This window comes from Alosa pseudoharengus, unplaced genomic scaffold (genome assembly GCF_046254945.1).
Source record: "Alosa pseudoharengus isolate Yale_2024_CS ecotype anadromous, Long Island Sound unplaced genomic scaffold, YU_APseudo_1.1 YU_APseudo_1.1_scf_23, whole genome shotgun sequence".
NCBI lineage: Eukaryota > Metazoa > Chordata > Actinopteri > Clupeiformes > Clupeidae > Alosa > Alosa pseudoharengus.
In genome coordinates this window covers 20,631,728-20,656,968 of record NW_027468685.1, presented here as the reverse complement: position 1 = coordinate 20,656,968, position 25,241 = coordinate 20,631,728, and the positions used below count along the sequence as shown (strand labels likewise).

The window sequence follows — 25,241 nt, the reverse complement described above, 5'->3', positions numbered from 1 at the left end:
ATGTCTATGTGCGACTATGTGTTTGGATATACGTTTGAACATTATGCTTTTGCAATGTTTTGCAATTCTGCATGGGTACATCCCCTGTGTCAGTAGCTATATGATCCGGATTGGCGGGTTGGCACTAATCAGAGTCTGATTCACTGTGGTCCATGTGAGATAGGAACGCCATCTCCCATTGGCCTGAAAGGATTAGTCTGGGTGAACCCAGACAAACATGTTAGCACATCTGAATTTGCTCTGCAGGTCAGTCTGGAAAGGTGCCCATGATTGATGTCTGTTTTTGAATCACCAAAAACCTAGGAACCTGTATTTTCTTTTGAATTGAGTAAACAACTGCATTTACATTTTTTGTTTACAATAAAGATGTGTTTACTGCACTTCTGCAACAATTTGGTAACAGTTTAACACACCAATTGAATTTCCCTGAAGGTTATATTCCTGGAAGTCTTAAAACGGGAAGTTTGGAAACGAGCGTCAATGGGCTTTTTGCCAGGCGGACCTGCAGAGCAAATTCAAATTTGCTATCAGGTTTGTCTGGGTTCACCTATAATACTTTAACCCTGACTATTTTCTTGTGTAATTAGAGCAACTGGTGGATCTTTATGCAAAGTCATGCTGTCTCTCTCTTGATGCACATCATTATAAATAAAACTCTATTCCTGATTTTTCCCACCATTGCCTGACTCGGTCTTCATTCATCAGTGATATCAAAATGACCATAGCCTAGAAATCTAGACGCACCGTAGTGGCAGCAAATGTAATTTGCAGCCAGAATAGACTAGCAACTCTCTATTGGCATGCGAGCTGGAAAAATTAAACTTTGATGAGGCCAATCACATCGTGTATAGAGGGGGGCTTAACATAATGATGCGACGGTTTCATATGAATTCCCTGCTACTTGAAAACAAAGACGATGGATGCTGCTGCTGGCGAACAGCGCGACACGAGTTAAGCTTTTTTTAAGTTGGCAAAAGTTTGATCAACCAGTCAACTAGCTCCGCTGGTGGGAAAACGCATGGGACTCATGAGCTATCCTATTGCATGCAGAGGGAATTTGAAAGACAACTGTTTATCCCGCCCCCCAGATTGAGCATTGCGAATGGTGAGTTCCCTGACCCTACATCTCGATGTGGGTCTGGCTCGTCGTCTGGCTTGTCATAAATCCCTCAAAAATGTTGCAATCTTGGGTGTAATGGTTGGCAAGATTCGGGGGGCTGAGTGTAGGAGTGGTCCACAGGTAACAAAAGCTTCTATTCCTTATGCCCTCCAAGGTTTAGGTTCAGGTGTTCCCAGAACAACCAAAAAATGCTGGGAAATAACCCTCTGACAAAACAAGCACGCTGTGCCAACGCTACGACAGCCTCTTGGAAGATTCCATACCACTGAGAATGCACCGTCACCAGGAAACCATTAACCAAAAAGAAAGTAACATGGTCTGCCAAAGTGATTTGCTAACCTTTTCAAATTGGTCTGTAGGAGCCAAAAGTAATTACATATCCTGAGGTCTGAATAAATGGCTTAGTTCTGAAATAATTGTTTTTTTTTTTCTTCTTCAAATTCATGCAAAATAATGATATATACAGCTCAACAAAAAAAATAAGAGACCACTTTTCTGATGTCATCCTACGGTTGCTGAGGGACATTCGAATGAGTTGACGTTGAGTTGAGTCAAAATTATAATTAAGAGACCACTACAACTTGGAATATGACATTCGAATGTCAGTTAGCAACCATAGGATGACATCAGAAAAATATGATGTTTGTGAAATATTGTATATGTGTTTTTGTGTGTGTGTGTGTGTGTGTGTGTGTGTGTGTGTGTGTGTGTGTGTGTGAGTGAGTTAACCTATAACTTACTTTAACCACTTATTTTTAAGTCAATATGTCATATGCAAATATATAAATATATGTGTGTATACATAATGTTGTTCGCCATATGGCTTTGTGTTCAGCTGAGGCGGGTGTGTGTTGCACTCCCTCAGGGAAGAGCCATTTGGCACCACATCTGTCAGTGGTTAAAAGGGATTTTAATGTACATAATTATAATATTCTTGTATCCTAATCTGTTGCAGTGGCTCAGGGATCGTCTGTGTCTGTCATGAAAGGTCCGGCGGCTATGCAACATCCGGTCAGGTTTCTCTTTCATCTCTGTAGTGCTTTTATTGTTAGCTACTGTAACTTTATCTTCATTTTAGTGAGATGTAATCACACTGAGTTGATTGTGCACAATCTGACTCATCTCTTCTCTTTCTATGTTTTTTTAATGTCTGGATTATGGCCATATTAAAGCATCACTTAGGCTCCATAATCCTTTCATGGCATTTTATTAATCAGTGTAGCACATTTAGCCTCCCCCCCCCACTCTTATCTATTTCCAAGGCAGTGACCAAGTGACTTTTATTCATCACAGCATGCAGATTTTGTGCTGAATGTGTGATCTTCAGACCGTGGGAGAAAACCCAGTCGTGTGCATTTTGGTCGACTAAAAAAGTTCTGAATTTAAATGAACAGATTCATATATATGGAGTAATGGAGTAACTCCATATGGAGTAACTGATGTGCACAGAGCTGACTGAACACAATGCACTCCAGATGTTCTTTAAAAAAAAAAAAAAAAAAAACATGAAATAGCATCCAATAATAATAGCATCATGCAATAATATAAAGCATTAAGACTAGAGAATGTGGCATAGTGGGCTAGTAGAGCTGCAATGTCAATATAAACTCAAACCAAAACCTATGCTATAAGGACATCTTTATAGTAGCCCACACTCATGGCAACATCATATTTATTCTATAAACTGGAAGAAGGGTGGCTATGTTGTCTCAACTAATTGCCATATAAGTCTGCATTCCCGTGCATTATGTTTTGGATACCAAATGAGTCAAGACATAGTGAGGTCTGAATAAACACATTTTTATTGGTAGGCTAAGACAAGAGGGAAGATGTGAAACATAGTCAATATAAAAGATTTAAGCGATATACATAATTTTCGTCATAGTGATTTAATTTAAGATGGCATATTTAGTTTATACTAATTACAGTAACATTTGTGGTCGAATAACATAAACGTTTTAGATCACACATAATTTGCTGGGCTTAGTCAATAGGTGTACACTTCACACTTTAACCACTGGGTGCTGCTCTTTTTCTGAATACAGGACCGGACTGCCATGATCTTGAAACCCACCATCAAAAACTCGCATTAAATTCGACAAATTACTGTTTACATTTGTTTATTTTAAATACGATGAATCAAAGAACTGAACCAATATTCATCCAGTGTGCTAACTGCTAATATTTACCGAGATGAGGAAACTAACTCGTAAACGAAACAACCAATAGGCCTACCTATTTAACCGACAGAGGGCGATGTCTATTATTTGATACCAATGAATGCTTGATATAGTAGGTGAGCAAATGCGGCCTATCACCACAGGCTTTATGTGTGTGTGCAATGGTGGAAGGCTTCTCTCAAGGTCATTCACTATTGATGGAGAGGACAGTGTGCATGTGTTTGTGTCAGTCCATTAGGTTATGTGTGAAACCATCTGTTGGTTTTCTGTTTTGAATCTTTCAATAGCAGTTTGCTTAATCAGTTCCTCCAAACAATAGACTCCATTAAGGATAAGGGGAAATAGGCCTGTTTGTTATACCAGAATATGAAGAAATGCATTTATCAAATCTCTAGGGCATCTGTAATTATTCTAATGACTTGTTTTCGCGACAGGGATGGGGTATTAGGGTGACCAGACGTCCTCTTTTGCCCGGACATGTCCTCTTTTTGAAACCTAAAAGTGTGTCCGGGCGGAATTTCAAAGTTGTCCGGGATTTTCTTATTCCTCAAACGTGTTTACGGCGAATTTGCATTGCTCTCTCTTTCATTCATATATAGCCATGTCTTTCATTCACATAGTCACGCCCTCCCCCTACAGTTCGCTTTGCATTGAGTGGAAAGTGTGTAGAGCCTGACCTTAGCTACCGTCATTGGTCGATAGTAATCTCTGTAAACATTTAATTGGTCAGTCAGTCACCTCAATAGCGCAAACGTCCTTGTTTAGTGTAAGTTCACTGACGAATTAAAACGTACATTTCCATGTTTTTGTCTCGGTCGAGATCAACATGAAGCTGAGTGCTGACCTGCAAAGCAGGCACTTACTGGTCTACTTGTCGGTCGCAAATAAAGGTGTCAACGACCTTCAGGCAGGCTACACAATGTTCAGCAAAGCATCGAACGGCAGCGAGGGGTGAGAGCTCATCAGCTAAAGTGACAGAGTTTTTCGACCTTAACATTACGTCTCCAAAATCATTTTGATGGCACATAACCTCATAACTAGACTGTAGAAAATATAAAATGACGAACGGCACTTCTGCCATTGTCTGAGCGGCCTTCTCTAGACGATTGCCGACCTAGCAACTTTCTAGTTTCGGGTAGGAAACTGCACTTTTAAACTGCCTTTAAAGGATAGCCTGCACACTGACAACAGCAGATGTCAATAATTCTCTATCTACTGTAGCCTATATTCAGGTGAATTAAATATGTTGGCATAACATGAGGGATAGATGTAGGCCTTTTTCTTTACAAAAGAAATATCTAATAATAATGGATTGAAAAGAGGCAGGCCTAATAATAGACCAGACATGATTGAATAAGAAAATGGACAACATCCACATCAGTCCCCATCAACACAACTGTTTTCACAGGTCAGGATTATTAAACTCTAAAACAGATTGTCAAAATTATAGAGCTGGCTACTGTAAAAGATTCAGTTTGTATTTTCAGAAACATCTTGGATCAAATTTAGATATGCAACATTAAAGATGGGTCGCCATCCAAATGTATCTTGCGTGTATAGAGCTCAACAGCCCTGCTTTTATTGTAATTATTGTTTTTGCACATTTAAAAATTTCAAGTGTTCAAAATAGTCTTTTGAAGCAGTGTTTTTCTGTTAGCAGGCCGGCCAATAAAGCTCATTATCATACGTAGTCACCACCATAGTCACCCCCCCCCGAAGTGTCCTCTTTTTCACAAACTCAAATCTGGTCACCCTATGGGGTATTAGCCCTAGTACAGCCTCCTGTCAGCAACTAGCCCCCATGGGCTAGTTAGCTTTAACATAACATCAGCTCTCCAGTCAGCACTGAAGAGAGGAGTGTCCTCTCTCTGCTGTAAGTATCCGGTGGGATACAGCCTCATTGCCTTCAGGGATTAATTATTGAATTAAAATGACCTTTCGAGCCCTACTCCTTTCAGATTTCTGGAAGAGTAAAGAGAGAGAGAGAGAGAGAGTATGGGAGGGGAGCCCCATCTCATTCCCCTCTCTCTCTATCACTCTCGCTCCAGCTTTCTCTTTGTCTTGAGCAAACACATGTAATTTGGTGACTCATAATGATTACTGTATTGCTAATACTGCTGGCTTTTGTGCTGTGTCTACCACAGGGGCCTGTGACACATTTAAACAGCTCTGGTTCACAAATGCACTGCTATTACCATAATGAATATCGGGGACCATGTAGAGATGTCAGATACTGCTCCCGGTGGTAGTGAATACAAAAAACTGCAGACCCTCTCACTGATAACAATTGTTTCCAAGACAACAATTGCATCAGGAGCACGCTGTCAATCTGATCCTTTGATTCAGTGCTTTTTGTTCCAGTACAAATTACATTCTTTTTGTGTGCAGGAAAATATGCTTCATGAAATTGTAACCTTGCTGAAATGAAGAACTGTCACTGGGCCTGGGTCATGTCAAGCTTCCCTTTCTATCGTCTAACTTGCGGTAGAAATATACCATCAGATTGTCAGGTGACTATGATTCATTGGGGTCTGTTTGCAGCTGCTGAGCTCTCAATCTCAGCACTGTATCTCATCCACCAACTGCAGCTAGCTATCCCACAATCCCTCTCTGTAGTGGTAGTCCCTCTGGATCCCCGTCTCATCAGAGGGATCTGTCTCTCTGTCTCCTCTCTTTCAGCATCACCAACTTCTCTCTTTCTTTCCTTTTCTCTCTCTCTCTCTCTCTCCTGTCTTGCATGACTGAGTGCACAAACACCTATATGCAAACCACCACAAACAGGATTTGGGAATGAATACAAACAGAGGTGTTTTGTCACACATACACACACATCTCTCAGTCCTGTTTTGCATCCAGGCTCAAACAAGAACTTATTCCATTTCTCTTTCACCCTCTCTAATGTAAAGATCCATATGGATGCTCCCTGCTGTACACTTTCTCACTGTCACACAGAAACACACACACACACACAAAAGCACACTGTACCCTCTCTCTCCCTGTCACATACACAAACACACAGGCACACACATGCAAGCACAGTATACACTCTCTCTGTCACATACACAAGCATACAGACACACACTTGCAAACACACTGTACTCTCTCTCTGTTACACAGGCACACAAACGCATACACAATGCACATACATGCTAATTCACAGCATTTCTTCTTTCTTTATTACATGGGTACAGACTCTCTCTCTCTCTCTCTCTCTCTCTCTCTCTCTCTCTCTCTCCCATATAACCACACTTACACATATGCATGCATACAAATTTCACATACACACACATAAATAAATGCACAGACACGCACACACACACACACACACACACCGCCTTCCATTCTCTTTCCCTCCTCTACTGTGGGTGTGGGTTTCTCCCTCTCTCTCTCTCTCTCTCTCTCTCTCTGTCACCCACCATTTCCTCCCCACACTCCATTTCCCTGCCGATCATCGCGGCGGGAACCTGTGCAATAAGCGATCTCCATGGAAACAGCCCGGCAACAGGCTGGCCCACTATGCCCAATCAGAGCGCTCGGTGTCCTGGGCTCTCCTCCAATAGCGGCGGCTAGTACGCCGGCTGCCTGAGCCGCCAAGGTGAGCTGACAGGGGGCTTACTGGCGGTGATTGCTCACTTCCTGGTCCGTAGATTTTGCATGCCGACCCCACCTCTCCATTCCCATCCCTTCCTATCTCATTTCAATGCTCTCTCTCTTTCTTTTCCATCCTCTCTCTCTCTCCATTTCTCTCTCTCTTTCTCTTCCATCTTCTCTCTCTCTCACCCACTCTCTCTCATCCATCCATCCTCTCTCTCTCTCTCTCTCTCTCTCCATCTCTCCCGTATGACCATCCCTCTCCTCCTCCTCATACTCAGCCCTGCTGTCTCCACTAAAAGCCCAATCTAATTGTGTAGACTTGTTCTGGGGATTATAACCATGCTATTATTACGCAGCTCCTTACATAAGACTGCATTCCCGCCTGGAGGGAAAACAATAGAGAGACAAATGTGGCGGCCAGGCAGTCTGCATATGTGTCCTGTTCTGCGTGCCGATAGAGGTTTGGTGTATGGTCATTTCATCACATTGGTCTGTTCTGAAAACCTGCAGCAGAGGTGGGAGAGATAGCAGTCAGTGGAAGGGATATGCAGTGATTTTGTTCAATTTTGTTAGCTGTTTCTTCATTAACATTCTGAACCATGACTTTTGAATAACATTTTGATTGGTTCTCCTGTAGGGACAAGGCAATGTAATAGTTTTCTTATTTATTTATTTATTCATAAGATTGTAATAACACCCTGCTTTCAAATACCGTGAGAGCCAAAAAACAGGAACCCCTCATTACTTCCTTCTACCCTGTTCTACTCCAGCTCGTCAAGTTCCACAGCTCCATGGCCAAAGATGTTCTTGGTACAGTTATAAATGAGTTCAGCCCTTTGACGGCCTGCTCAGTGGAGCATGGAGCTGTTCCCAGTTCATTCATGATGTGAAGGCTCGTAGAGGGAGCAGCGAGGGCTGATGATGTCACGGGCCCACGCTGGCCGCCTCCTACAGGGCTGATTATGTAACGCTACGGTGTGCGCTGTGATGTCACCAAGATTGATTAGGCTTTCTGCCCCGGGCCTTTTTTGTGAAGGTGATGCGTGTGTCGTGCATGTGTGGGTGAGTGTGAGTGGGTGGAAAAGGAAGTAAGAGTGTGTGTGTGTATGTGTGTGTGTTGTGTGTGTGCGTGTGTGTGTGTGTGTGTGTGTGTGTGTCTGTGTGTGTGTGTGTGTGCACACGCTTGCGTGTGAATGTGTTCACATATGTGCATATATTTGTCAGTTTCTGCCTCTTCCTCAGATGTGTATCTGGTAAAAAAGTACAGCGGGGAAAATAAGTATTGAACACGTCAACATTTTTTTCAGTAAGTATACTTCCAATGAGGCTACTTGCATACAATTTTCACCAGACACTAGTATTAACTTAGATAATCCACCCATATAAAAAAATCCAAACATTAAAGTCCATAGGTAGAGTTATGTGTAATAAAGTGGAATGACACAGGAAAAAAGTATTGAACACGCCTGCTGAAATGTCTTAAATACTTTGTGGAAAAGCCTTTATTCGTAATGACAGCTTCAAGGCATTTCCTGTATGATGAAACTAACCAGTTACAGTATTCTGGTGTGATTTTGACCCATTCTTTTCAACAGATAGTCCTTTAATATTGAAGATTCCAGGGGTCCCTCTTGTGAATCCTGATCTTTAGTTTACTTCTAAAACTGTTCAATTGGATTGAAGTCAGGGCCTTGATTTCCTTTCTCTGAAACCAATTGAGAGTTTCCTTTGCTGAATGGTTTGGATCATTGTCCTGCTGGAAGGTCTAGCCATGTCTCATCCTCATCATCCTGGTGGATGGTCAAGATTCTCCCGGAACAAAATGACTCAATTCATCATTCCTTCAACTGTATGAAGTCTGCTAGTACCATGAGATGAAAAACAGCCCATACCATGATGCCACCACCTCCAAACCTCACTGTTGGGTATTTTTAGAGTGATGCACAGTGCCATTTCTCCTCCAAATATGGTGTGTAGGATGACATCCAAAAAGTTCAATTTTGCTCTCGCCTGACCAGAATACATTCTCTCAGTATTTCATAGGATTGTCCAAATGTTGTGTAGCAAACTTTCAACGAGCTTTGACATGTTTTTCTTCAGCAATAGAGTCATGCGGGATGAGTGTGCATAGAGGCCATGGCGGTGGAGTGCATTACCTATGATTTTCTCTGTAATAACTGCACCAAGTCTTTTTGGAGCTTTATCTGAGTGGTCCTTGGCTCTTGGGCTACTCTTCTGACTATCCTTCTGACTTCCTGGTCAGAAATCTTGCAAGGAGATCCTGTGCATGGCCAGTGATGATGCAGTGATGATAATGGCTCCAATACTGCTTGCTGGATGCTTCGGAAGTTTTGATGTGCATCTGTAACCAGTTCCATTGATATGTTTTGCAACAATAAGGTTGCAAAGGTCTTGGGAGAGCTCTTTGCTTTTACCAATTATGAAATGCTTCTTGTTTGACACCTTGGTAAGAAAAAACCTTTTTATAGCCCACCAGTATGTATTAACCCAGCTTATATCAATTTGCACAGATAGGAGGGATAATTTCTCTAACTACTTATAGATTCCAGTTTGTTCCTTGCCATTTCTTGCCTTTGTGTACTGCTTTTTCTTAGTGTGTTCAATACTTTTTCCCTGTGCCATTCCACTTTTTTACTCATAACTCTACTTTTAGACATTAATGTTTGGATTTTTATATATGTGTGGATTACCTAAGTTAATACTAATGTCCGGTGAAGATTTCATGCGAATAGCCTCACTGGAAGTATAGTTACTGAAAAAAATATTGACGTGTTCAATACTTATTTTCCCCGCTGTATATGCATGTGTGTGTATGCAGATCTTGTGTCTATATGCCTGTATTTGTGTCTAAGTGTATGTATGTGTGTCGTGACTGAGTGAGACTGCTTTCTGTATCAATGCCAGTCTTCCCCACCAAAGTCACGTGACCGACCGGGTAGGATGTGGTCTCTTAGCAACCACCCCTTCTTCGTCTTGTTCTCTCCCTCTCTCTTCACTCTTCTCGTGATTCCCCTCTTCACTCTTTCGAGTGAGTGGGGATGCTGGGGATGGAGAGGGGCAAACGTGAGGGGTATTTATAGCACTGAGGGCGAGAGGAGGGAGAGATCCGTGTTGGCTAAAATTAAACACTCCGTGTCTCTCTTCCACCCATAAGCCTCTCCACCCCCCCTCTCTCTTTTTTCTCTCTCTCTTTATGGGTTTCTTTCCTTTTCTCTATATCTCTTTCCCTCCCTACCTCTCACCCCTCCCTTGGTTGGTTCAATTCATTCATGGAAATGACGATGGTTGAGAAGGATCATGAGATGGTAATGGGTAAGACAAGGAAAGAGTAGAGTTATGTAAAATGGTTTATCAACCAAGAGAAATGGCTTCAATGGCTGAGGGAAGAGAAAATGATCAAAAATCGATACAAAATAGAATGATTCTTTAGATATCAGTGTTCATCATAAGAACTAAGAACTAATGGGCAGGGTTCACAGAAAATACTGGGATTGTTTGATTCCCATGTTTGTAACACAGCATGTTGTGCTGTTGTGTTAATCATGGCTGAAATTGGGCTCTGAAACACACAAGGTGGCATTTGTCCCCATTAAATCATCTGCATCGCCTTGGCCCTGACAGTTCAGCCACTGAACTGGAACTTTTTTCGATGGAATTTCAAGATGGAGTGTTTGGGGAGGAAACAAGTGTGTGTGTGTGTGTGTGTGTGTGTGTGTGTGTGTGTATGTGTGTGTGTGTGTGTGTGTGTGTGTGTGTGTGTGTGCGTGCGTGTGTGCTGCACGCATGTGTGGATTTCAATTAGTGTATAGGTGTGGAGAGTGTGTGCAGGAGATGGATGCCATTGATTGGCGAGTTGTGCTGGAATGATTGACTGGTCTCCTCATTTCACTTTGTTCTTTTAATGAAGAGTGAGAAGTACAGAGGTGAACACACACACACACACACACACACACACACACACACGTTCATGTTATTGCATCAAGTCAAGGACTTCAAGAAACACAGTGGCAGTGCATGGCCATCACCTGCTGCTTACCTCGGGCTATCTATTATCTATTTACTCACTGGGTGCTTCCTCCTACCTGTGGGCTAATTAAAATACTGACACCTTTATGGCTTGATAAACAGGCACTATACAAACAAAACACACATACACAACCACACACAAGCCTAATAATCTCCTCCTGCCAAATACAATCTCCTCTATTTGTGTCCTCCTGCCATAGGCATCCCATCAAATCTTTACACTACTTCTATATGAAGAGTAATCTACATTTACATGTAAGCATGCCAGCTCACTGTAGTAATGGTGCACAGATGCAATTCTGAAAAGAGGATTTTCAAAAGTGTATCTTTACAGTTGATATTTAAGCCAAAAATAGATTCACAACACTGTCAATGTTCTCAGAATATTAGTGCTGAGATTGTGGCATGTTTGAATCAGTGTTTGTATAGATGGTTTTTAAATGGTATTCAGGTTAGATAAATAAAAAATGTCAAGGCATACCAGACTACCCCAAAAGTGTCTGAGTGTTACAAATATTTGGAATGTTGGTATGCTGCTCCATTACTCAAAGGAACAAAGGAAATGATTTTCATCAGGAGTCCGGCTGTCTAGCGCTGGAATCGAAGACGATGCCAGAGTTGTGCGTGAGGTGAGGTGCAGCATGAGGGTGTGCTAATTTAGGCACCAATGAAACAAGTCCTTTCAAATCATTGTCCTTTTATCAGGTTTTCCTTTCATCAAATAAACACATCTGACTGTAAAATAGATTCTCTAGTCTCTTTAGTTTCTTTCTCTGGTGATGGAAGCAGGGTTTCTGTGCCCCCTACTCTAGCAGCAAAACCACAGACAGAAAGGAAAGCAGCATACAAGAAAGCTCTGTTGAACACATCTGGAAGGCCAAGTCAGTTGTGACCTTGGTATTGCCCGTGCATTTTTATTTGGTAAAAAGCATATTAATTAATGTACAGTGCATGAAATACACAACTGTTTCACACATGGTAGAATGCTGGGGGGTATTGTGTGTGTGCCTGTGTGGCTGTCAATCACACAATGAAACAGGATGTTGTTAATGTGCATCTTCTACCACTAGACCAACCCTTGCATACCTGCATTGCTCCTGTATAGTGAAGTGTAGTCCATCCTTCAGTGGAGAGCTAGCAGGACATGATTCCTGATATATGAATGTATGAGCTGGGGGATGGGTGCTCTCTGTGTAAGTGTGTGTGTTCATGTGTGTTTGTGTGTGTAAGAGAGAGAGGGGGTGGGGGTCTTGGTTCATGCAACACCCATGCAGGCAGAGTGATTATGCAACTCACTCACTCACTCACTCACTCAGAACCTACCAGACAGGAGGTGGAGAGAAGCGAGGGGAAAAAAAGGAGGGATGCGAAGGCTGAGGGAGGAGAGAAGGATGTGTATGCGGGTTGGACCACGGCTCAGTGGCTCCTCTCATCATGGCATCCATGTGCACTCAGAGGTATTTTACACACCTCCATTAATCTCTCCCTCTAGCTCTCTCTTTTGTTCTCTCTCTCTTTTTAACTCTCTCATTTCCACCCATTAATCAATGTCCCCCATCACCTCTCATTCTCACACATTCTGCCCACCTCCCTCTTTCCCACCAAGGTCGTTTGCAAGGACGCCCTCATCATCGCAGCTCGCCACATGATTGGCTGGTGCCGGCTGCCTCAATGCCTCTTAAAGAGACAGTAGCGTTCCTCTGGAAAAGGCCTTTCCTGTCCACCAGCACCTCACCCAGCCGAGGCAGCTCATGTCAGCAGCACGTCCATATTTCTCCTTCAGGCAGGTCGTTTACCAATCACAAAGCTGCTTCCTTTTTCTACACACAAACACACATACACACACACACACACACAAATGTCACACACATGCAAATGCTCGTGGAGGGATAATTTGCTCTGGGCCCTCGGAATCAACGAGGCAGGTCAGGCCAAGACATGGTCACGCAGGGGGTTAAACCGAGGAGGAGCCAGTGGTGTCGATCAGCTTGGAATAGGCCCGTCACAGTGCCCAACCATGACCCATCCACACAGACCCCAATGTAAAGATTTACAATAGCCCATGCTATAGCAGGGATATGATATGGGCAGGGAGAGTGGATGAGGGTGGGGGAGGGGAAGTCAGTCCACTGGGAAATGGTGGACATGGAAGGATGGGGAAAGACTACAGGAAAAAGAGGGATAGAGAGAGTAGGAGAGGGAAATATAATATTGATAGAATTCTGGGGGACAATCCTCATGGATCGATCAATGGAATTCTCTCTTTCTCTGTGCATGTGTGTGTGTGTTTGTGTATAAATTGCACTGCAGCAGGTTGAGTTGCACATACAAATCTGACCTGAGCCATGGGGGAAGTCTCCCCAGAGGAGAGAGTGACTGAAGCGTACAGAGAGAGAATACCAACTCATCGCTGCCACTCCATCACAAACACACACACACACACACACACACACACACACACACACACACATACACAAACACACACACACACACCACCACCACCACTACCACCATAAACACACAAGCGCACACGCTGACAGTCCATACAGCCTAAATTATTCAGAGGTGCACTTTCCCAAAAATGTCCCCGCTTGCTTTGTGAGAGGTTCAGCGTTGGGCTCGTTCCAGTGAGCACCGCCTCAGGCCACTACTCCTTCCTCCAACCTGAAAGAGTGCAGAGGAGGAGTGCAGGAGAGAAAGAAAGAGAATGACAGGAACGAGTGAGAGAGAGAAGGAGAAGCAGTACTGTGTGGGAAAAGTGCTCCAGTGTAGTATTCTTGACACAGTCTCTGAGAGGCCTTACATAAAGCACTTCAAAAGCATGTTTTACCATCACAGCCACTTGCACTGGCTTAATGCATGTCTTTGTGTCTCTGCATCTTGCACAGCTTTATAAAGGTGTACAGACGACAGAGTGTGATGTCTCCACCAAGATGTGTCAGCAGGAGATGCTGTTTGCAGCCGTTTGAGCTTTGGTTAGATTGTATTGGTCTGTCACCTAGGTGACTGGCACATTTGTCCACAGAGTTCACACTTTGCAGGTGTGTATAATTGAACACATTTTTCTCGCCACTCTCGATTTTCTCTCTCCGTCTGCTTCTCTCCGGCGTTTCTTTTCTTCCTCTTCCTGTTCCCTCCATTTTTCTTGCTGTGCAATGGTACTTCAGTGACGGCAACCGAGAGAGATGGAGGAAGAAAGATGGAGGGAGGGAGGGAAATGGAGGAAGAAGAGAAAAACATTGCTGATTCTTGTAAAATGGGGTGACATAGAGAGTGAACGAGAGAAAGAGAGGGAGCAAGAGAAAGAGAGCAAGTTAGAGGGGCTTCCCAGACATCAAAATGGAACAATTGTGGCAGTCATGGCTCAATCCGTGTCATACTGTGACTATTTGAACAGAAATAGCATCGTCTGCAGACAATCAATGAAATGCATTGTTTTTAGGTTATATGACCTTCTTCCAATTTCATCCGTTCATTCAGCCACTATCAATAATGGCTTCAATACACAAAACAATAAATGTCCTGTATTCTGGTGAATAAGAAAGCCAAAGGCCTTCTCTTTCTCTGTGTCTCTCTCTCTCTCTGTGCCTCTCTCTCTCTCTTCCCTCATCCTTCATGTCACAGTGCTGAGCTCTCTCATCCACATCCACTTCAAGCTGAAGTATGCCAGAAGGACGCTCTCTCATTGTCTCTCTCTCTGTCTCTCTCTCTCACACACACACACACACACACACACATGCATTGCTGTTATGCAATGCCATATGGCGTAGTCTATGTGTCTATGTAAGAGAAACAGAAGAGACAAAGCGATCTTTTCATGAGTGTGTCTGAAAGCACGTATACAGTACATGATTTTAGGCCCGATTTTCCAGACAACAGCTCCTGTGGAGGCAAGTCAGTGTTCTATTGGCGATTACTAATAGCTTTGTGTGAAAATGCAATCCGAGAGCCTTAGTAACATGTTGCAGACAACTACATATCTAGAAGGCTTGAGTCTGAGTCTGCATCAGTGTGTGTGTGTGTGTGTGTGTGTGTGTGTTTGAGTGTGCATGTATTTCCATTCCCATTCAAACCCTCTACGATGGATCTGTTCTCTCTGAAACCGTAATTCTGGCTACAAACATACATATATATCACACACATAGAAACACACAGATGTAAAGGTTGATCCCTCCCTTCCCGTGCTCATTTTATTCTAGTTTTATTTTAGTCTTGTTGCTACGTTGCTAATCGGATTATAAATGGCCACAAAGAGAAATCACCAAAGAATTTGTAGTATTTGTTGGTAGATGTTGCCAAATAATTGGTTGGTATATATATATATATATATATATATATATATATATATATCAGGGGCTTGCATATTGTCTGGTCATGTTGCTGATCGGATCATAAACGGGCGCAAGGCTGAAGACTGTTGGTATTTGTCGGTAGAGAACCCATCCTGAGTGTGGAGGTGGCTGGGTCTAGGGCGCCAGACACCACTGTTGAGGTTTCTGGAGGCGTTGTGGGCTTAATTCAATGAAACACAGATGAAAGAAGGTGCCTGTTATTTAACCCCATAATGAAATGCTCTCGAAGGCTGTTTTGTTGGTTATGTTTTTTTTGCCCACAGAAGTTGTTTTGTTGGTGATGTTGTTTTTGATGGTAAATAGTATCATAGCATTGCAGTATTATATTATAGCAAAATAGCATTGCACTATTATATTGACTGTCTATGCACAATTGCACAATTTCAACCCAATTTCAACCCAATTTTGCTGCTCTTATTTCTTCATTGTATGTGCCTTATAATTTACTTTTTATTGTTTACTTGAATGTTATGTTTGTCTGTGGACTTAATTGGTAAAATATGTCTTGTCTTCACCGTGGGATAGTGAGAAACGTAATTTCGATCTCTTTGTATGTCTGGGCATGTGAAGAAATTGACAATAAAGCAGACTTTGACTTTGACAAGGAAACCAACATAGCTATTCCATGCAAATACGTGGTAGTTGGGGAAGCAAACGTCTAGACAAGTAGACAATGCAACTTCGTCATTCAATAATGAGGCAACAACCTGTCTGTTTTGCACAAGGACAAAAAACATCTAAAGCGCCATTTCCACCAAACATGCAAATGTGTAGCCTGTGAGAGGCAGGGACGCTGAAACCCATTTCTGTTTGGGGGTGCTTTGAAATGGATGATGTGTGCATGGCACCTATAGTGCACATGGGCGCACTTAGGCCTTGACCCTTAAAATCATCAGGTTGGACTTTGATATAAACGGGGATTTGGGGGTTTCTCTCCTGAGAACAAAACTCAAATTATGATTGCTAAACACAACACCTTAACGTAGTTTGAGACGGACAGATATACTAAATGCCTACAACCTACAGCCCGCCCGTTTAATTCCCGAATCATTTTAGGAGTCCAGTCCATGTCTGAAAGGGGCACATTTTAACACATTTTAATTGAATTAAGAATGCACTTGCAACGGAGACGTTTTAAACAGCTGATTTTTTTTCTTTTCAGGTGAATATATTGCTTTTCCAGAACGTCCAGATTGCCAGTCCGCCTCTGCACACACCGTCTCTTGGCTTCTCTCCCACACTAGTGAAATGTCATGATTTTGTTTCAGCTTTTTCCATTATATACACCTTACTGAAGCCCCTGCATCAGATTGGCTATGACATGCTCTGAGGGCACATCAAAAACGTCAATCACTCAGCGTTATTGCTATTACATAAAGTGGTATATTTACTCATGATTTGATAATCGCCCATGTTCCCTCTCCCAAGCGAAGCAAGCACAAGCCACATTTTCAGTGAGCACGTCTCAGGTTTTAATTTCCAAATTCATTGTGTTGATTCCCACACCCTCCATCTCTCATATTGCCTCACTCAACTTGTCTCCTGCGATGTCTTCCTGGACAAGGTCACCTGGCATAAGGGAAACAGTGAAACAGTGAGTGGTGGTTCAAAGTGGATCTGATGTCGGCCATTTTGATTTGTTTTGAAAGACTGCTGTGTGACTACTAAATTGCCTTGAAGGGATGTAGTTGAACTGTGCAAATATTTTACCTTATTTAGAGAGAGAGAGAGAGAGAGAGAGAGAGAGAGAGAGAGAGAGAGCAGACAAGAACATAGAGGTGTCTAAAACATAGAAGAGCCCTGAAATCAATTCCAACAAATGAAGGGATTTGCTAATGTGATAAAAGACTCAAACTATAATCTAGTCAGGCTGATGAAAATGCCTGTTTTATTATCTCAGTGTCAGTAATGGGGAATATGGTACATACATCACAGAGTAATGTTATAGTCTTAGCAGATATTACTGTTATGGTTATTGGAGATCGTTGGTGTCAACCCCTTTGAAAGCATGAATGCAGATAATACATTGATACAACTGACAGATGAATTACTCTGTTTAAAAAGATTGCATAAAATGTTGTTTGAGTGTAATTTGGTTATCTCTGGTGTTCCAGCAGGACAAACACAGGCCAGTGATGTCTGAATTTAATACACCTCAAGTATTCATTACCGTGATAGTATTCAACTAAAGCTTTTACTCACGTGTGTCTTTCCCTCCCCCCAAACATACTATCCGCATCCTCCATTAGGCCTCTACTAATCATTTTTGGAAGGTAGGCTACTTCCTAAATTCCTTGTACCAATGCAGGTATCAAAGGTAGATCAGTCAGTAACACACATTTATACAGTATACAGCATGAAGTTTCAAAACAGACTGGCAAGTACATTTTAATCCACTCAATGCATGCTTTGTGCACCTCTCTCCAGAGATGTTTCTCTTTTTTCGATTACTCTCTCTCTCTCTCTACCCACTCATCTCTCCTGATTTCCTGTGTTCCAGTTTCCCCACAAAGCTCTCTTTCTCTTCCTCCTGTTTCATCCCTCCTCTGGCATGTTAGAGGTTCATTTGTCATTCTGTGTGCCTCCAAATTGAACTCAAACTGAGTCATGTATTGACAGCGGCAGAGTCTGCAGTAACAGAACATCTCACTCAGAATGTACACATTCTCAGAACGTTAGTATGTTCTCATTCTGTTGGTGTATACTCCTTGTGCACTTCCTTGTCTGACATACAGTGAGAGCTGTGTGGTAAACTCAGACAAGCCTCTATAATGGTTCTTGTATGCGTTGAATGTTTTAGAATTCTGCATTTGTGTGTCCTCCCTCGTTTCCTGCATCCACTTCTTTTCTTAGGGGCTTTTATCTTCTGTTTCCCCTCCATCCTTTCCTGCATCCTTTTTTTCTGTCCATCGAGGGTCAAAAGGGACCGTTTGTGCTGCCGCTCTCTTGCTCTCTCTCTCTCTCTCTCTCTCTCTCTTTCTCACACACACACACTTTTTTCTCTCACTCAGGCACACACACACACACTCTCTCTCTCTCTCTCTCTCTCTTTCTCTCTCTCTCTCTATCTTACTCAAACACTCTCACACACATAGATTACAAATCAGTCTGTGTTCCTATTTGTGGCACCATGCCACCCTGACACTTCCCCAAATCCAAGGTTCTGAAAACACACTCTAATTACCTAATCTCCATGCAACAGGTGCCGGCTTTCAAAATAAGCATGCAAAGCTTTTGGTTTATGTCAGAAAGGCCTCCTTCCATGATGCTAACCTGTGTGTGTGTGTGCGTCTGTGTGTGTGTGTGTGTGTGTGTGTGTGTGTGTGTGCGCGCGTGTGTGTGTGTGTGTCTGTGTCTGTGCCTGTGTCTGTGTCTGTGTCTGTGTCTGTGTCTGTCTGTCTGTCTGTCTGTCTGCATGTATTCTATGCTGTTTGTAACTGTTTCATGTCATGGTTGGACATATTGACCATGCACTGTCCATGCAACACCAGCATTGAAATGATGTGAGGAGTTTAAAGACACTTTAAATATCTATATCCATAGTTGATTAAATCCGCCTCACTGTTCAGGACTGGAGATAGATACTTTTATAAACTCTTCGCCCAAGACTTGTCAGACTGAGATAAATATAAAAAAAGGATAGAGTCCTGATACACTACATTACAGTAAGCTAAGCACTGAAACAGTGCTTTCCCATATACGACTCCACGCGGAGTCGTATATGGCAAAGAAGGGGGTGCCACGGCAGCTGGCATCATTGGCGGATGAAGACGGCGAGAAGCGCCTCCGCTCTGTCATTCACCGGCATCATTTGCGCCTGGATCCGAGCACCGCCCGAGACGGCCACATCACTACGCGGTGTGCAATTTCAACACCTTATCACAAAACGGCTCATGTGCTTTTAAAGCGCATGCAGCTCCCCAAAAGTGGCAATAGATAAATTATTGTTTCTACATGAAGCCCCTTGTCCACACACGCTCTTCATGATATCGTAGACGTTTTTACATTTAATTTATTATTTTCTATAATTGAGCCAGTTGACTGCCGCTCGTGATTGCAGCGGTGCTTTTTCTCCAATCGGACGCGAGCTTAAGCACTTCCCCTCTCATCACCACAACTGCTCTGGTTGAAGTCAGCCACAACCCGTTTGATCAGTTGAGGAGACCCGACTGACTGCGTCGCTATGGGGGTAAGCAGATCATCTTTTAAATTGAATTTGCATGTTGATAAAAATAATGTACGATTGATTGATTAATATTCGTTATATTATGGTGCTCTTAATGTGTATTCCGAATCCATTTTCAATTATGCGAACCAGAAATTATTTGAACGCTTCGACACAATGGAATTTGATATAATAAAATTGTGGAAATGACTTGGGGTGGGTCAGCGAAACTAGGCTAATTAATATAGGAATCTCTGCAACCAAATTAGCATGTTTGATGTTAGTTCTGCATGAGGCAGTTTACCCGGTCTTGTCGGTCATTGTATTTGCCAACATAGTGCTTCAATGCAATGAATCTGATGTGCTTTGATGCTTTTCATCAACGCCATGACAACGTTCAACAGCTGTAAAACTGCATATGTTGCGATGTCTCTCAAAATGCATCGTGTGTGTGTGTGTGTGTGTGCGATGTCTCTCAAAATGCTTCGTGTGTGTGTGTGTGAGAGAGAGAGATAGATAGATACATAGAGAGAGTGCAAGGGCTCGTGTGTGTATGTGTGCGCGCGCGCGTGTTTAAACCGGTGGCCCATTCTCAGCCGTACACCACAGCCGGTGCGTCATAATGCGGTTATGAGGCTAGACGTACCTGTTGTTAAATTTGAGAAATCAAGTCGATACCAGTCATATTATAGGCTACGTTATCCGGCACTGAGAGACAGACTTGTCGCGACATTATTTGCATTCCTGGCACCCCACATCCAAACCAGCACACATCCAAACCTAAATGATCTATAGCCTACCTTGCATGATTTTAAGGGCATGCTTGTGCATTAGTCTATAAGCTGTGTTTTAAAACAGTGGCTTTCTTTATTTATCACTCGCGCATGTCATTTTCGAATACCCCAGTGTTACTGCGCGCAGTGTTTGTCCTTCAAACAGAATGTGGACATTTCCCAGGAGCAAATAAATGGCATCCGTGGTTTTACTATAGAGCTGATATACTAGGCGATGAGATGATGCGTGCATAAGCTAAATGTATTCAGAACATTCGTGACGACCTTTTCGATTGCCTTCTTCGGCACAGGACTTTGTGCGCAGTAGAAATCGAAATAATCGATGGGTTTGGGGATTGTTCGGCCTGCCAGAATGCTCCACGTTTTGTCGTCATAGGGCACTGACACAAAACCCCTTTATCAGTGGGTGAATTATCTCTCTAATTACGGTTGACTGAATAGATTTTCTTCTGTTACGGAGAAAGGTTTTTTCGTAAAAATCATCGATTGGCGTGACAGAAGGACAGAACGTTCCAATCCTCCACAAAAGATCTCCAACTCCAGCGATGCGATGACTCATGCTGCTGGCTAGAGAACGGCCAGTGTCTTTCAACAATCTCGGCTCCATCAAATATTGAGTCAAGGGAGCTTGCATGCATGCCACGGATCCCCCTCTCTACCATGGAGATGTCCCTTACAAACCCTGAGGGGAAGCCAAACGCATGACTCGGGCTACTGCGTGAAAAAAGGGGGTTGCCCAGTGGAAACTCCCTAACAAAGGCTGTGATTCGTTGACATTCGGCTATGGTGGGGGTGGGGGGTAGTTGACAGGGAACCAAGGCCAACTATTCCATCAATACAAGGAGGCAACCCATAGCGTGAACGACTGGGTTGCAGCACCAGCATAGCTGAAATGAAGGTCAGACATTGGAACCTGGCATGGACCAAGAGAGGGGGGAGGGAGAGAAATTGCTAGAGTGAGAGATTCTATGGCGTGTAGGAGGGAGGAGGAAGAGGAGGAGAGAAGGCAGTAGTGAGGAGGGAGAGAGAGCGGCACGGAGAAGGGAGTGAGCGAGCAGTCAAGCGAGCGATGGTGGGTGGGGTTGGAGGGAGCCTCCGCTCGGTGTCACCTTGAGAAGGCCCAATGCTACGGGATGCTGGCAGACTCTCAGGTGCGATGACGTCCAGTGGGGGCTTGTTTTTTCCTGTGTCACAGCCAGGTGGAGGGAGGTCCTCAGTGGGGTCTCTCTGAGCTGGAATGGCCTTGGGCAGCTGGGTCAGGGCACTGGAGACTGAGTGTCTCAATGGCGGAGGATGATTTGAGATGAGGGGGTTGATACAGTTGACCCAACGGGCGTGACACCTCAGTCATCCCCTCTCTCTTCCTTTTTGGGTATCTTAAGGATTATTTTGTTCTTCTCTTCCTCCGTGCTCACTGTCTTTCTCTGACCAGCATCACTTCCTGCTTCTGGTCCCTGCGCCGCCATTTTGAAGTGGTGGGGGTGGGGTTTTCCGACCTTTCAGTCCTCAGGCAGTTGCCACACACACACACACACACACACACACACACACACACACACACACACAGAGGCAGATTCCCCTGCTCCATGCTCTGGGTTTCCCTGAGAACACTGGGAACCTGGGCATTATGTAACCTGGAGGAGGTGGTGTTTGGGCACCACTGCTGAAGACAGAGAGAGAGAATGAAGGATAGAGAGGGAGAGAGAGAGAATGAAGGAGAGAGGAAATGAAGGAGAGAGTCAAAATGTGATTGTATAACACAAGGCTTGATCGGTAATTGAATTGCATGAAACAGAGAAGCAGATGTCTTGAATTTCCCCCTGGGGATCAATAAAGTATCTATCTATCTATCTATCTATCTATCTATCTATCTAGATGTGGTTATATAATACACAGAGGTTGATTGACAAATAACACACATGCGTAAAACAGTGTGTGTAAGAGAGAGTAGTTTTCACCAACACAATCAATCCATAATGATTTTGAATCTGGTCAGAAGGTCAATCCAGTGTACATCAACTATAATGATGTCATGGTGATGTCAGACAGCCTAGAATCAATAGGCTATATGGCCCTCAGATTCACATGTCTGATTAATCTTACAATGTTATGCTTAAACAGTACAGCAGTATTTTCAGCGTGTGACACTGAAAGGTTTAATCTAAAATATTAAAGTCACCTTGTGAATTATTCACTATTTGAGATGTTGAAGAATAATAGTACATGAATGCATTTACTTTCAGTGTAGTCGTGTGGCTTTTAATACTAAGTGACTTAAACCACAGGTGAGGTATGAGTTTAATCTGGATGCCTGAATCCTGGGAATCAACACCATGACCTTGCCATATTTAGCACATCCCACAGCCAGCAACACAAGAAATGGAAGATGAGAATACGTGAATATCATTTTCAATTATCAAGACAGAAATCTGGGATATCTGAATGAGCAAATCAGTGATCTTTGCTACTGGCCTTCAGAGATGCTACCTAATGATGTTAAGCAGAAAACAAACAACATACATACATATTTTACTGTAGAGGAGGATACAGATTGATTATCCACTAAACACCAAGATATCAAACCTTGGATGTCACATCTAGGACACATACATCCCTCACCTCTTAAATTAGACATGAGAGTATAGCCATTGCAGAGGGCTCCCCCAAATTTGTTATTTTAATTCTGAATCCAGCTAGACGGCCATTTTAAAAAAAAGGCTACCCCTGCATCTCCAAAATGGCTGCTGTGAAGCAAATCACAACCCAGTTTGCCAGGACCAGAGCCAAAGCCACACTCACAGATTTCACCTGGCCCACCATCACAGCTTTCATGACCTACAGAGCCGTTACTCACCGGCTCTGTGAGAAGGAGCCGAGGCTGAGTCAATGTTTACTCTTGAAACTATCCCCTCAGCCTGATTAACGCACCCTCTGTGGCCAAGGTTATCAATCAGTCGGAGCAGGTTGTCAATAGTCGTCCTGTTGTTTGGCATTAATAATCTCCTGTAGAGTTGCTAGGCCATGTATCTGGGCGTCATATTACAAGACTGTTTTTGTCAGGAGCTTTGTCAATGTGTGCAATTGTGCAGTGGTATGGCCATGCCCTCATGTGTTTTGTAGGGCTTTTAGACTATTTGATCAATAAAAATTGACGCCAAATTATGTACATGGTTCAGTCTTTCATGTTCAGGTTTTGGCTGCTGTATACATTCACTGTCAAGCCCAGTCTAACACAAAAGGCAGTCAGTGTCTTGATACACATGATCCAAACACACACACACACACACACACACACAGAGACACACATGCACAGATACACACTTCTAGGCAGCTCACTGGGGAGTGATGGATAAAGAAAAGAAAGGGGGCGAAAAGCAGATGGACATGAGTGGACACTGCTGTGGATAATGTGGATAACCTGTAATACCCACGTGCGAGGCAGTGCCCACTCCACGGATGTCTGGTGCCATGCGGAGATCCTTTACATCCTGGTGAGACTGGAGACTCTGCAGATGACAAGAGCCTGACTGCTCTGAAAGCAATCTGCCATTTTGTGTGAAGATCTGCTGCAGCGATTGTTTATCAGATCTCCCATCTCAGCATGTGTATTCGCCTCGCCCTGTTAAAGGAGATCCCCAGCTGTCGATAGCTACAGACAGAGCTAACCACTCACACACTAAGTCACAATGGGGTTGCTTTTAAAGGACCATAGCATGGTGTTCTCAGGAGCTAAACCCAGGCTCCTGGCCTTGCTCAATGCTCAGTATATCCAACAGTTTTAGTCGCAGACAGTGCATTCATCTATGATTTTCAATCTAAAGACAGGAGACCAGTCACACTGCTCATCCACTTGCAGGCTTAACTGGGGTGCTGGAGCTTAAAGAAAGCACACTGATGGGGGGGCGGGGGGGGAGCAAGTTTGAGTTTGGTGATGCATTTTTTTTCTCTTCGATCTAGAGGAAGAGAAAGGGGATGACATGGTGCCCCCATTTCTACAAATTTCATTTAGCCTTGTAGCATTTGCACTGCAGGTAAAAGAAGTATAAACACCAATGCAGGCCAGCAATGTTGGACCAAAGATTGAGCCCCAAATAATTGGGTTGAAATGCATCATGCCTGCACCATGCTCTACCAACTCATGCCCAGAATCTACTTGTAGATATCTGTGGTTTTATTCCTGATTTTGTATCAGCCAATAGGAGCCGATAGGCTTACTGGGCTAGTTCAACTGTATGGAGCATTAGCAAATGGTTAACAAGCTAAGCTGTGATGGCAGGCAAAGCAAGCAAACATAATGGATCAAAACGTTACAATCATGGCTCCAAATGGGAAGTAAGAAAGAGAAGTGCGGCTAAGATGGCGAGCAGAAACTGAAGTTGGTGACAGTGAGCTCAGCACAAGTGTCAGTGGCATCTTAAGCAGTGCCAGTCAAGCTTCCATGGCACCTGCCAGCAACAAATGATGCAAAACAATATGTTACATTGGCCTACGCTATTGTATTTTAATACCGGTCATAATGGTGGTACATGAGCTAATTGTTTTCTAAGGTGGTAATCATTGTGAAAAGTTTGAGAGCCACTGCCATTAAACAAGGATTATAGAGCACAGAGAGGGAAAAAGAGGAAGCTATCATCAGAGCCAGTTATACTTTTACAACTCTGTCAGGCTTGAATAAATGGTTAGTTCAATTTAGGTGGATTTTGGGTTGGTAATTTCTTTATTTCTGTACAGAAACCATGCTTTATGTTGATCTCTGATTTTGTTGTAGGATGTTTTTGAAATTTGCAGTAGGCTGAATGAAGGACCAATGTATGAGCAAGTGAATTAAAATAGATGGAGACAAGTATAGAGGGATAGAAAAAAAGAGAGGAGGAGAGAGTGAGTGAGATTTACTATTGTTCACTGGGTTAATCCTGGGCTGTAGTAAACAGTCCTAATCCTCTGATATCTCGCCCAGAGGAAATCGGGGAAGTCAGGACAGATGGCTTA

General features: G+C 43.2%; 1 protein-coding gene across 1 annotated transcript in view; it reads left to right on the top strand.

Moving 5' to 3' along the window:
• Positions 1-19,374: 19,374 nt before the first annotated feature.
• The window catches only part of atp1a3a (ATPase Na+/K+ transporting subunit alpha 3a), a 28,161-nt gene continuing 22,294 nt past the window's right edge, over positions 19,375-25,241 (top strand). Inside the window, exon 1 of the mRNA XM_076301978.1 lies at positions 19,375-19,482. Coding sequence (XP_076158093.1) covers positions 19,477-19,482 — 6 coding nt within the window. The 5' untranslated portion in view covers positions 19,375-19,476. The remainder of the gene's footprint in view (positions 19,483-25,241) is intronic.